This window comes from Penicillium atrosanguineum (assembly GCF_028827265.1).
Source record: "Penicillium atrosanguineum strain IBT 20685 chromosome Unknown utg000004l_segment0_segment0, whole genome shotgun sequence".
Taxonomy (NCBI): domain Eukaryota; kingdom Fungi; phylum Ascomycota; class Eurotiomycetes; order Eurotiales; family Aspergillaceae; genus Penicillium; species Penicillium atrosanguineum.
The window spans coordinates 1,462,144-1,474,910 of NW_026623136.1; the positions used below are offsets into that span (position 1 = coordinate 1,462,144).

The window sequence follows — 12,767 nt, forward strand, 5'->3', positions numbered from 1 at the left end:
TGGCTCTTAGGCTCCTAGGCCGACTGGGCTTCCAGGCCTGAGGCACCATCGGAGGTTCTCCGTCGACACCTTGGCAACTGTAAGACATTTCAGGTCGTTGGCCCGGAGCACAATATCATTGAGAATTCAGCCAGCCTCAAGGCCAGAGAGGCAAAGTAATTTAAGCTCCCTTAAGCTCCCGAAAACTCTCAAAGCATAAGTTTAGATGACAGCCTTATAAATCGGATCAGGTCTGGCCTCGCTTCCTATAGCTCTAACATCCATTGAGTAGTGGGATCGCGAAATGCCTCTAAAGCATTCCCATGGTAATAGAATGGTCTAACAGATCAGTGATTGCCACTATCACTTCGGAACTGATTCGGGACAGAGACTGCCTCAAGGTAGATCAGGTCATGATCACAGGTGTGCCATTCCGCTTTTAAGCGTGTCCGTAGCGGGTGAGGAAGGTGAATGGATATGCACTCTACTTTTACCCCAACGTTTTCACGTTACCCCTCACGGGATACATCTCTGACTAGAAGAATCGCGAAGGAAAATCGGGAGGATAGGTTTTCACCGAGGGAGTGAGAATCGGAGGAACGAACCTAATTGCGCCAAAGTGGAACCGCTAGAATTTTAGTTTGTTCTTTTTCCAACGCCCGTACGATCATCCCTCCGTTGATAACCGACCCCGGCACCTCATCTGGGGGCAGATTCTAATATTTTACATAAACTACAGAGCTAATGAACAACTCGTTGAAGCTTATCGTACAGGGCGAACACAGCATTGGGCAAGATGCGCCCATCACCCTGGCATCCCGTGTAGAGGTGGACCCGGACGAGAACAGAAGATTTGGAACTCTCCACTCTCGTCGCGCCGAGGTGTAGCAAGTGGAGATTTCGATGTCATCTAGGGCTTCAGGTACCCGGTGTGAGGATTCTGTTTGGTCAGCCCACAATTTGCGTCTTGCTGATTAGCTCGTTCAATTCATTGAAATCTTGCGTCTTCCCCAGTTCTTTAGTAACCGTTTCCTTCCTGCACCTGGGGCAACTGAACTCCTTCCACTTCCACTCACGCGATCATGGATTACGAGGAGATCTCCGCTGCTCAGGCTGCGAACCGCGACGATGCTACAAAGGATACATCGGCGGACGCCTTGAGGGCGCGCAATGAGGCCATCATGGCTTCGCCGCTATACAATGCCCAGTTCGTGGGCGACGATCTGGCGAAACACCTGGACACGGAGGAGGGGGATGTCTACGATCGCGGCATCAAGCACTTCAGTCGTCTGGGCTGGAAGCGCCTTACGGTCGTGATGATTGTCGAGGCTATTGCACTTGGAAGTCTTTCTATACCGTCTACCTTTGCATCCCTCGGCATGGTTGCTGGTGTGATTACCTGCGTTGGTATCGGTATGATTGCCATTTACACGAGTTATATCGTCGGCCAGACTAAGCTTGCCTTCCCCGAAATTGCTAGCTACGCTGACGCCGGTCGCGTGATGGGCGCGAAGCTCGGATGCCCTCGTTTCGGATACGAATTGATCAATGCGATGCTGGGCATCCAATTGCTCTTTCTCACTGGCTCTCACTGTCTGACTGGAACAATCGCGTGGCGGAGCATCACCGGTAGCGAAATTTGCTCCGTAATCTTCGGTGTCGTGTCGGCGATTATCCTGCTCTTGCTTGCGATCCCGCCTAGTTTCACTGAGATGGCTGTGTTGGGCTACATTGACTTCGCCTCAATTATCATTGCCATCGGTATCACGATCATCGCGACTGGTGTGTCGTCTACCAACGCCCCTGGTGGGCTGTCTGCCGTGGACTGGTCTGCGTGGCCCAAGGAAGGCCTCACCTTTACCGATGCCTTTGTCGCCGTGACAAACATTATCTTCGCGTACAGTTTCGCTCTGTGCCAGTTTTCCTTCATGGACGAGATGCATTCGCCGAAGGACTTTGTCAAGTCCATTTGGGCTCTGGGTATCGTTGAGATCATCGTCTATACCCTCACTGGTGCATTGGTCTATGCCTTCGTGGGCTCGAGCGTCCAAAGTCCCGCGCTTCTATCTGCCGGCTCCCTCGTTAGCCGTATTGCATTCGGTGTTGCTTTGCCCGTGATTTTCATCAGTGGTTCGATCAACACCGTTGTCTTTGGACGTCTTGTGCACGGCCGCATTTTCGCGAACTCGCCTCTCCGCTTCGTTAACACCAAGATGGGTTGGCTGACTTGGTTAGCGGTTATCTCCGCTGCGACGATCGTGGCGTTCATTATTGCAGAGGTTATCCCCTTCTTCGATGATCTGCTCTCGATCTCGTCTTCGTTGTTCATTTCTGGATTCACCTTTTACTTCCCTCCTATGATGTGGGTGTTGCTTCTTCGCGAGGGTAGCTGGTGGACTAAGAAGAACATGGCTCTCGCTGCCGTCAACCTAGTCACCTTTATCATTGGTATGGTTACGCTGGTTGCCGGAACCTACGCTAGTGTTGATGATATTGTAAGATTCCCTTCTTCCGTGACTTCATTCTTTGGCATTGATCTAACTTCAAAAACAGCTCCTGAAGTATCGCGCCGGTACTGTCCATGGTGTCTTTACCTGCGGCTCCCCGGAGTAAGATCGTCGGCCTTTGTGACGCTTCTCTCGGTGTTTTTATCATATTCTTAGCGAAGCTTGCTGTGTAAAATCTGTTTAAACATTGGATCAAGACATGATTGGAAATAGAATAAAGTCATTGGTATCATTTACGCATTACGAAAGAATGTATTGTAACTGCATTTCACTCCTGCGCGCGACAAAAAGTCTTTATATTCAATCAAAGGAAGCTTATTTTATCATATCCCAATATCCGTGTACAATCAATCAATCAATCAGAGGAAGCTTATGCCTGCAGAGGCTCCCCCATGCCGCCGAAGGTGACGGACTTAATGGTCATGAACTCATCAATACCGTACTTGCTGCCCTCACGACCGAAGCCGCTCTGCTTGACACCGCCGAACCTGGAAAACAGTTAGAAAGGAATGTTATGAACAAAAAGGGGAAAGGGAGAAACTCACGGTGAGGCAACGTCACTGATCAGACCAGTGTTGACACCAACCATGCCAACCTCCAGGGCCTCAGCAACACGGAAGATGCGGCGCACATTGCCACTGAAGAAGTATCCAGCAAGACCGACCTCAGCCTTGTTTGCCAGATCCACGACCTCCTTCTCAGTCTTGAAGGAGAAGAGACCAGCCACAGGACCGAAAGTCTCCTCGGAGGCGATGAGCATCTCCTTGGTCATTCCAGTCAACACGGTAGGCTCATAGAAGTTAGGTCCAAGCGCAGAGGCCTTCTGCCCACCAATAGCAACCTTGGCACCCTTGGAAGTGGCATCCTGAACGTGGTCGTGCGCCTTCTCAGCGGCACGCTCGTGGATAACAGGACCGTGGGTAATACCCTCCTCGAAACCACCACCAAGCTTGAACTCCTTGACCTTGGCAACGAAGCGCTTGGCGAACTCATCGTAGACACCACTCTGCACGTAGATGCGGTTCGCGCAGACACAAGTCTGGCCCGAGCTGCGGAACTTAGAGGCAATAGCACCCGTGACAGCGGCGTCCAGATCTTCAACATCGTCGAAGACAATGAATGGCGCGTTACCACCCAGCTCCCACGACACCTTCTTGATAGTCGATGAAGCCTGCTTCATCAGCAGTCGGCCGACATTAGTCGAGCCAGTGAAAGACACCTTGCGCACCTCCGGGTGGGTAGTAATCAGCTCGCCCACAGCCGGGGTGTTCTTGCCCGAAGTGACAATGTTGACAACACCCTTGGGGATACCAGCGCGGTGCGCCAGTTCAGCGAGGGCGTTGGCAGTGAAGGGCGTCTCGGCAGGCGACTTTGCAACCACCGTACAGCCAGCCGCCAGGGCCGGGCCAATCTTGCGGGTGATCATAGCCGCGGGGAAGTTCCAGGGCGTAATGAGACCGCACACGCCGACGGGCTGCTTGAGCGTGATAACACGGTTACCGGGCACAGAGGCCGGGATGGTATCGCCATATACGCGGGGCGCTTCCTCGCTGAACCACTCGAAGAAGCTGGCGGCGTAGTTCACCTCGCCCTTGGAGTCAGCCAAGGGCTTGCCGTTCTCCCATGTGATCAGCTTGGCCAGATCCTCTGCGTTGTCCATCATGAGCTGGTACCAGCGGCGAAGCATGCGCGCGCGCTCGCGGGCGAGGAGTGTGCGGAATTTGGGGAAGGCCTCAGAGGCGGCCTCGATGGCCTTCTCGACGTCGGCGGTATCGAGCTCGGGACAGGTTCCGATGAGCTTGCCGGTGGCGGGGTCTTCATATCGCGGTAGTGTTAGTTTGCTTGTAGTGTAGATTGCTCGGTATCCTGCTTACCGTGGACCTCGAAGGTCTCGCCCGACTTAGCATCAACCCACTCGCCATTGATGTAGGACTTCTGAATAAACAGGGAAGGATCTTTTAACTAGACACTGATGTTAGTATCTCACCGATTTACTCCATCTCGAAAGGTACTCACCTCAGGCTTGTCGTGTCCCATGGTGTAGAGTCTCTTCAACGCTGGCGGTGGGGGAATGGAAAAAGGATAACGAGTGCGAGAACGCAACAATTGGCGCGAGACGGGGCGAATGAGTCGGTTCATTATGAAGTAACCGGCTCGCGGGGGCAAATCGTGTGGGGGAAGAATTCCGAACAAGAAGATACGCGGAGATAGGATGTGCGGGGAGTTAGAGACGTCTTTAAAGGGCGCTGTTTTGCGAAAAGGGTTTGCACAGAGCTATTATTCAACAGGTTTGATTTGCTCTGATTGCTCTTTGGGTCCGAGAAGCACCGAGTACACCGAGGACGGAGATCGTGCCGGGGGAGCTGGAGCTCAGAAGGGAAGCTGGATGCTAAGCGGGGAGGCTGTTGTTTTGCCTGGTTGATGTCATTGCCATTGGGATTCTTGTTCCCCTTGCGGAATGAATCTCCGGGGTTCACGCCATAGAGCTCTGCCCTCGATTTTTCTACCTTTGTATCTTTGATGTCACTGGATTAACAATTCTTTTTGATCTTATTCCATGTACTTCAATTGAGGATTCTGTCCACGGTGACGGTTGGTATGGAGCCCTTCATCTGGGTGTAATACAATTACGAACGTTACACTGTTCGGTGTTTTCAGCGAATGAAAAGCTCAGAACGTCGGGCTGCTCGGGTCAGGCCACCAATCAGAAACCCCCAAAGCTTCTCCGATTTGGAGATAGCGTCACGGTATTTCACCAAATCGCCGATAAAGACTTGTGGATAGACGAGTATTCACGAGACCCCCGACAGTTAGGAAGGACCAGCCGACTGTGGAATTCGTTCAACTATTATCGTATACAGAATCAATCCACTCATGCAAAATGTCATCAAATTGGATATCATAGTAAAACAATACACCGCACGCTTTAATCAATCACAATCACTTCAGGGGCCTCAGTCTGCCTACTTTGAGACCTGGACGTCGACCTATCCCGCTCCTGATACCCCGGATGAACTCTTTTCATATGCAAATTCAAGTTCCACGTCCTCGAGAAGCCCTCGATATGCCGTGAGCACGATTTTATGGGACAGACGAGGTCCGCCTTACGATGCTCTCCCTTGCCCTTAAGTCGGCGCGACGTTGACCTCTCTGGACTACTTCTCTCTGGAGTCGTACCAAGACTTGGAGCAAATCCTGGTACTATCGTGTGCGGATTGACAGGTGGCTCGACTGGCACTGAGCCTGCTTCTCGCGAGTTGGAAGTATTGCGTCGCGAGTGCGACTTGGACTTGATTCGAGAGACCTTTTTGCGCTTTCGATCGGGAGGATCGGAATCATCGTCTTCGGACTGGCTCTCGTGGTAATCGTAAAATATTGATTTGTCCTCTTTTCGACCGGCCGGTGCGATCCGGCCTTCGCGGAATGTGCGGAATGTCATGTCTTGGTTGAATAGGTCGGCGCAGCGCTTCGAGGCGCGCATTACAGCGTCCCGGGGAAGACCGATCATGGATGCTAGACCCATAACTTCGCTCCAGTCTCGTAAGGGGAGTTTTGCATTAAATGGGATGCCGTCGTCGCTACAGTCATCCTCTTCATCGCTGGCCTCATTGACCTCATTTGCAGACGCACGAGAATTGCGCGATTGGTCTCGAGACTGAGATGTCTCGCGCACACTTTCGCCTTCTGACCTGGATGGAGATGAGCGCTGGCTGCGAGAGCGTTTGCGACCACGCAACTCATTTTTGCCAGTAGCCTTTTCTCTGGACTTGGATTCGGTTGCATGGCCGTCAATGCGAGGTTTTGGACGACTTCGATTGGGACGCTCGTCGATTCGATAGTCCATTGTGCGTTGTAGAGAGGTGAGAAGTCTGTCCACTTGTGTGATCACGTTCCGAGCAAGAGGCCGCAATTGTCGCCGGGCCACATCGTCATCAGTCTGAAGAGCGGGTCGAAGGAATGACGGATCTGCATATGGATCTAGATCTTTCTGATCATCCTCATCTTCCTCATCCTCCTTGTCCATCGTGGCGTCTGGGTCGATCGATCTTTTCGGCTTGTTGGTTTTGATTCCATCATAGTCCCAATCACGGTCCAGGAAATTCTCCTTGGAGATCCTCGTCATGACCGCAATAATTGACTCTTCAAGCTCTGCGCTGGGTCGAGGATCGGGTGGCATTCGAATGGTGTCGGGGTCATTCAACCATTCCTTCATATGGTCATTAGGTCGAGGGACCCGGGATGGTGGCAAAGGCCAAGCACCCCATCGTTTCGAAATCGTCGTTTTTTCGTCTCCATCTTCCTCGAATCCTTGTGTGTTATCTTTACTTTCGAGACGAACCATGTATGAATTATAGAGATGTGCCGCAAGATCCCTTGATTGAGCCGTTGTCAGCCCTTCGTAGCTAGCCAGGGCGTCTGAAATGAGTTTCCGGTATGTAGTTGGATTTCCCGTCCATCGATTTGGGCGATCAACGCCAGGTGGCAAGTCGAGGCCGCGATCAAGGACATAGCTAATCGGCTGTGGTACTGTCTTCTTAGGCGACCCAGACCTCGATCGCGTCTGTGATCTTGTTTGTGATCGTGATCGAGATCGAGATCGGGATCGCGGTCTAGTTGACCGGCCACGAGATTCGTTCTTTACGCGACTCTTTGGCTTTTTTGCAAAGTTTGCCTCCTCGTCACTGCCTTGAAAGCTCTCCCCGTCGGAACCATAGTCGACAGCCAAGGGCCTTTCGCTCATGATCATTCCAAGTTCATCTTCTTCATCGTCACTGAGCTCCCTGCCCAAGAATTCAGCTTCTGTCTCTGGCTCTGTAGCAACATCTTGAGCTGGGCCGCCAAAGATGGACTTGCGGGCTGGTTCCGGCAGAGAAGATGGAGGTAAGCTGAAATCGCTGCTTGGGCCTCCAAATAGTGACCGATACGGCTGGGCTGACTCCGGGGGTATAAATTGAGAAGAAGATGGCTGTTGCTGCTCTGAGAATGCGGACATGCCTCAGTGCCGTGTTCGAATGGTAGATTGATTGAGTGCCGGGATGTCACATGGATCTTGGTATTGAATATCGATGAGGCAATATGAGCTCTGGAATATGACTGAGCATCACTCGAGTAGTGCCCCTTCTCAACATTCAGCGGATTTGATTATTTATTGCGCTGTGCTGGGCGAAGTCTTGAATGCTGTCTTCATCAAAAATTCGAGCTAAAGTGGATCGGCATATTGTCACGTGACCCATACTCTGCCATGTGCTTGTCGTAAAACTATGGTGAGTATTCATGAATAGACTTTTAAATGCATATCAAGCATTTACAAGTATTTACAAGAAGCCCATGTGCAAGTAAAATTCCAAGTTATATGGTCCATCCATCCATTACATTGAAAACATAAATTTTATGACATGCATATACAGGGGACTATCCCAGCCGCGAACGCCAGCAGAAAACGAAAAGCACTCTTTTAATGACACCGCTTATTTCTTAGCAGGAGGAGCCTTCTCAAGCTTGCGACGCTTGGAACGCAGCTTGGCAGCCTCGTCAGACTGCTTCTTGTTCGAGTACATCATCTTCTCGAGAAGTTTGCGCTTCTTCCGGCTCATCATCATCTTCTGGCGCTCGAGCTCCTCGTCCTCCTTCTTCTTCTTGGCAACCAGCTTCTTGGACTGGGCGGTCTTCTTCTTGGAAGACTCATCGGTAGCGCTGCTGGCGGTGAAGGGCAGGCCGGCGGCCTCAGCCTCGAGCTCACGCTGGTGCTGGTTCTGGGCAGCCTCGTCGTCATCGTCGGACTCGGTGGCCGCCTCGTTCTCCTCGAATCCACCAAAGTCTTCATCCTCTTCCTCTTCGTCGCTGGCGCTCTCATCATCGTCGGTTCCGGCAACGTCCATTCCTCCGTCGACGGACTCCTCCTCGGACTCCTCCTCGACAGCGGCCTTCTTATCAACCGGGGCCTCATCCTCCATCTCCTCGTCACTGTCCTCGGCGTCGTCCTCGGCCATCTCGGCCTCACCTTCCTCTTCCTGTTCAGCCAGGGTGGCGCGCGGGTCGTAACCGCCACGCGAGGGCTTGACCCAGGGGCTCAAGTGAGGGGGGAGGGTGGCACCGGGGGCATAAAGGTCAGCGCGGAGGAGTTTGCCGTCATTGATACAATCCCAGACCCACTGGGGCTGAACGTATGTACGACCCGGGATGCGGGTACCGGGCTTAACCTTCTGGACAGCTCCGTCCGCTGCGGGAATAGTGGGAAGGGACTCTTGAGGCAGCTGAGGACGATCGACAATTTGGTGAGTGATGCGGGGGTCGGTCTCATCGTGGGTGAAGGCACCACCACCAAGAACGGCATCCCAACCGATGCGCTTGCATCCAAAAGAGTGCAGGATAAACTCGAGAGGGGCCTTGGGGGCCTCACGGGAAATGTAGAACACGAAAGGAGCGAAGAGAGCTCCGGCCTCGTTGCCACTCATGTCGGGCTGAGGCAGAGTGTCGGCCTCGGGGGCAGCGGGCTCAAACTTGTCAATGGTGTCGGTGTTCTCCTCGGTCGTGTCCATTGCCTGCTCATCCTTGGTCTGGTCCAGGCCGGCTGACTTGATCACCTTGTCCACCTTGGCTTGAAGGTCGCTCGAGACCTCCTTGTTACCGTTCGCCTGGGTCTTCTTGGACTCAATGGCCTTGGGCTGTTGACCCACTGTGCGGCCCTCGAGGGTGAAAGCAGACAATTCAGCACCGTTCTCGTCACTACGTGTGTCAAACTTGGGAGGGTATCTCAATCCAATGCCGGAGTACAGACGGAAGTTGACAAAGCCCAGGAGGGTGGTGTAGAAGTCCACAAAGGTGGCCATGATACGGTAGTCAACATCACCATTGACACGCTGCACGAAACGGTACGGCACCAGCCACATGATGTCCTGGCCCTGGATGGTGGCCTGGTAGTAGATACCCTTGATTGAGAGGAAGGACTTGCGCAGAGAGTTGGTGACAATCAGGTAGTGCTGGAACTCGTGGCAGACACGCTGGCAAAGGGCGACGGTCTTGGCGGGAACATGGGTAGTGGAAGGGAGGGTAGCGAACAGGAAGAGAAGAGAAAGGGCATCGTCGAGGTCACGGAGAGCATCGATAAAGGTCGGGTAGCGCTCCTTGATGACATGGTCCAAAGTGAGTTTCGGGGCATGGTTCTTTTCGAGGCGCGCAGCGTCGCTGACTTCACCACGACCGAGCGAGCGGGCAATCTTCTTAGCAAGGGCCTTCTGGTCACGGAACTTGTTGAGCAAGGGCTCATGCAACAGGTACTGGATGTCCTTGGTGTAATAGAAGGTAGTGTTCGGGGTCGAGGTCTTTGAGGCCTTCTTCTTGCTACGGGGCTCACGGGGGTAGATTCCTGTGAGTCACAGGCCTTATCAGCATCACAATACCGATATAACCAAGGGAACACCATTCTTACCCTTGAAAATGCAAAGTCGACGGAAATCGGGCAAAGAGATCTGAAGTTTGCGCACGGCCTGGGTACGAGTGATATAGTTTTTGGCCGCGCCAGAGGTTCCTGAATTAATTGTTAGCGATGACAGTTCAAACATGGACGAATCCAGCATGTCAAACATACCCTTCTTCTTGATTTTCGCCATGGTTGAATAGTGAGCTCAAGCAGTTGCTGATAAGAAGAAGAAAAAATTCTCGATAACTTTTTTTTCTGCTGAAGGCGGGTGGCCCGTGCGTTGCGGGCGCCGTGGTTCCTCCGCCTTCAAGGGACAACTACACAACACGCGCTTTCACTCCATTCCATCGTCATGGCAGTGGACCGTCGCAAGGTCGCTATCTTCAGCGCGGCCTTTGTTCTTCGCCTGGTACTCGTTTGTCTCTTTCCTTCCCTGCCCGACTTGTTGACCGGCCGAGTCGAGGTCTCTACCCCAGTCAACAGCTTTAAGCGACGTGAGTAGACTCCGATGTTAATACGGTCGCATAAGCTGACTTGAAATTCTTAGTCCAGGAAGGCTTGTTTCTTTATACGCGGAATGTGTCGCCATACGATGGTGGTGTCTTTCACCAGGTGGGTGAATCGCATGCAATGCAACTACGGGGCTTCTCGATTAACTCGATTGTACAACAGGCGCCTCTCCTACTTCCTCTTTTCGCCCTTCTTCCCGATGTGAAAAGCAACCCCCTTCCATCCGCTATCTTCTATTTCATTGTTGATTTGGTCAATGCGCATGCCCTGGCCAACATCTCGGCGTCGGGGCAGTCAGTTCAGAGCCGACTCCACTCGGCCATTCGGAAGCACATTCGATGGGACGGGGGATCCGTTGCAGCTTGGTATGTACCAGGTGCCCGGTATTCTTTGGGAGTTATAATACTAATCTGAATACAGGTTCCTGTTCAATCCTTTCACGATCGCAACATGCCTGGCACGGTCAACGAGTGTGTTTACTACAACCGGAATCCTCTTCGCAGTGTCCAACGCTGTCAGTGGTAATAGCATCAATGCGATGCTGGCTCTCGGACTCGCATCCTATCTTTCTCTCTACCCGGCGCTCCTTTTTGTCCCGGTAGTACTACTTTGCTATGATCAGCGGGCTCCAAAGCTACCCAAAATCGCGGCTTTCATCATCCAAAATGCCTCAATTCTTCTAGGCAGCGTTGCAGGACTACTCGGATTGTCTTACCTTATTACTGGAAACTTCTGGGAATTCATGTCTGCGACATATGGCTTCCACCTTTTGGTTCCGGATCTGACCCCCAATGTGGGTCTTTGGTGGTACTTCTTCATCGAAATGTTCGATTCCTTCCGCGAATTCTTCCTTGGAGTTTTCTGGCTTCATCTCGCTAGCTATGTTGGTGGACTCACGGCAAGGCTTCACCGCCAGCCCCTATTCGTCATTACTTCACTTTTGGGTGTCTTCGCTCTCTTTAAACCATACCCCAGCATCTCCGACGCGTCGTTGTACTTCGCGTTCTTGCCTCTGTATCGGCACACCTTCCCATGTGAGTTTCCCTAACAAAATTCTACTCTCAGTCACCAATTGCTAATTGCAACTAGTCATGCGATACACATTTTTCGCCATCGCTGCAATCTTATATGCCAGTCTTCTCGGTCCAGCCTTTTACCACCTCTGGATATACGCCGGGTCTGGCAACGCCAACTTTTTCTACGCGATCACACTCGTGTGGAGTCTAGGTCTTTCAATTCTCCTAGCCGACAGCATCTTCGCCGTTCTTCGCGACGAATGGGAACAAGACCATCCCGAAGCCCGAGGCTCAGAGGTGAAACAAGTGTAGTTTATATTCAATTTTAAATCCAGCATCTCAATTCAACAGCATCAAAGCCTACTTGTACACCTGGCCAATCAAAACGATCCTACTTCAAACCCTTAGACAAAATCTCATATCCAAATTCCTTAACCGTCCCATTCCTCAGCCTCCGCGGCTTAGGCGAGTACTCATCAATGACATACCCATTCCTCCGATAAAACTCTCTCGCCATCTCATTAGACTTGAAGACAGTCAACATAGCCTTCTCCAACCCAACCCGCCGCCCAATCTCCTCCATCTTCCCGATAAGCAGTTTGCCCAGTCCTTTTCCCCGGGCATTTTCCGACAAGTGGATCTCGTAACAGTAGACAACCTCCTTCTCATCCTCATAGGTTACCATAAACGATATGAACCCCAGCACGGCATTCCGAGAAACCGGCTCGTCGGCTGCGTCGGTTCCCAAGGGTGGACTCCGCACGATTAGGTATTTCATGTCGGGAAGTTTCATTTCTTTGCGCTTTGCGGGCCTTGACCAGCCTCCGCCTGAGGCGGCGTAGGCCGAACCGGATGTTAGTTCAATTAGGTCGAGGCAGGCTTCTAAGTCGGTGGTGCTGATTGTCGCGGCGGAGTGTGCGTCGATGGGTGTGTCGGGTACATTTGTTTCGGGTTCTAAGTCGGTTGATCTGGGCTCTGATGGGCGTCTCGTGGGCGGGGCTATGTATTTGCTGATAAAGTCTTTGAGTGATAGTGCGTTTGTGCGTTCGACCAGTGGTAAGCCTGTGAGTAGATTGTATCAGGACACGTGGATTTGATGGACACTTTGAGATTATGTATTGTCGGGGATAATATACATTGTTTCGACGCGTATAGAGATGTATGGACTTGTATAGGTTTCTAATGGGTCGTTATTTACTTACTTTTGGGCTGGACGCGCCGGGTGGTCGTTTGAGACTGTCGCGCTTTGAGCTTGGTCACTCGGCCTTCTTTGACTGAAGGCATCTCGGAGAACTGGGGATGATTCACGCGCTCGGGTTGTTCTGATCAAGGAAC

The 12,767-nt window shown here is 52.1% G+C and overlaps 6 protein-coding genes across 6 annotated transcripts; 2 read left to right on the forward strand and 4 right to left on the reverse strand.

Annotated features, from left to right (window-relative positions):
* Positions 1-1,061: 1,061 nt before the first annotated feature.
* N7443_005867 (uncharacterized protein) lies at positions 1,062-2,592 on the forward strand (the record flags this gene model as incomplete). Its single annotated transcript, XM_056885923.1, has 2 exons — positions 1,062-2,474; positions 2,533-2,592. The coding sequence occupies 2 exons, from the start codon at positions 1,062-1,064 to the stop codon at positions 2,590-2,592; spliced, it is 1,473 nt and encodes a 490-aa protein (XP_056741371.1).
* Positions 2,593-2,856: 264 nt separating this feature from the next.
* On the reverse strand, positions 2,857-4,625 carry N7443_005868 (NAD-dependent succinate-semialdehyde dehydrogenase; the record flags this gene model as incomplete). The annotated part of the gene is made up of 4 exons (XM_056885924.1): positions 2,857-2,974; positions 3,032-4,301; positions 4,361-4,448; positions 4,503-4,625. 4 exons carry the CDS (start codon positions 4,623-4,625, stop codon positions 2,857-2,859), a joined length of 1,599 nt encoding a protein of 532 aa, XP_056741372.1.
* A 787-nt stretch (positions 4,626-5,412) lies between these two features.
* N7443_005869 (uncharacterized protein) lies at positions 5,413-7,479 on the reverse strand (the record flags this gene model as incomplete). Its single annotated transcript, XM_056885925.1, has 2 exons — positions 5,413-7,005; positions 7,129-7,479. 2 exons carry the CDS (start codon positions 7,477-7,479, stop codon positions 5,413-5,415), a joined length of 1,944 nt encoding a protein of 647 aa, XP_056741373.1.
* Positions 7,480-7,954: 475 nt separating this feature from the next.
* Positions 7,955-10,096, reverse strand: nop7 (mRNA-binding ribosome synthesis protein NOP7; the record flags this gene model as incomplete). The annotated part of the gene is made up of 3 exons (XM_056885926.1): positions 7,955-9,852; positions 9,916-10,014; positions 10,075-10,096. 3 exons carry the CDS (start codon positions 10,094-10,096, stop codon positions 7,955-7,957), a joined length of 2,019 nt encoding a protein of 672 aa, XP_056741374.1.
* A 162-nt stretch (positions 10,097-10,258) lies between these two features.
* N7443_005871 (GPI-anchored transamidase subunit GAB1) lies at positions 10,259-11,744 on the forward strand (the record flags this gene model as incomplete). The annotated part of the gene is made up of 4 exons (XM_056885927.1): positions 10,259-10,400; positions 10,454-10,781; positions 10,837-11,450; positions 11,506-11,744. The coding sequence occupies 4 exons, from the start codon at positions 10,259-10,261 to the stop codon at positions 11,742-11,744; spliced, it is 1,323 nt and encodes a 440-aa protein (XP_056741375.1).
* A 79-nt stretch (positions 11,745-11,823) lies between these two features.
* On the reverse strand, positions 11,824-12,716 carry N7443_005872 (N-terminal L-serine N(alpha)-acetyltransferase NAT4; the record flags this gene model as incomplete). Its single annotated transcript, XM_056885928.1, has 2 exons — positions 11,824-12,494; positions 12,635-12,716. 2 exons carry the CDS (start codon positions 12,714-12,716, stop codon positions 11,824-11,826), a joined length of 753 nt encoding a protein of 250 aa, XP_056741376.1.
* Between the last annotated feature and the right edge of the window lie 51 nt (positions 12,717-12,767).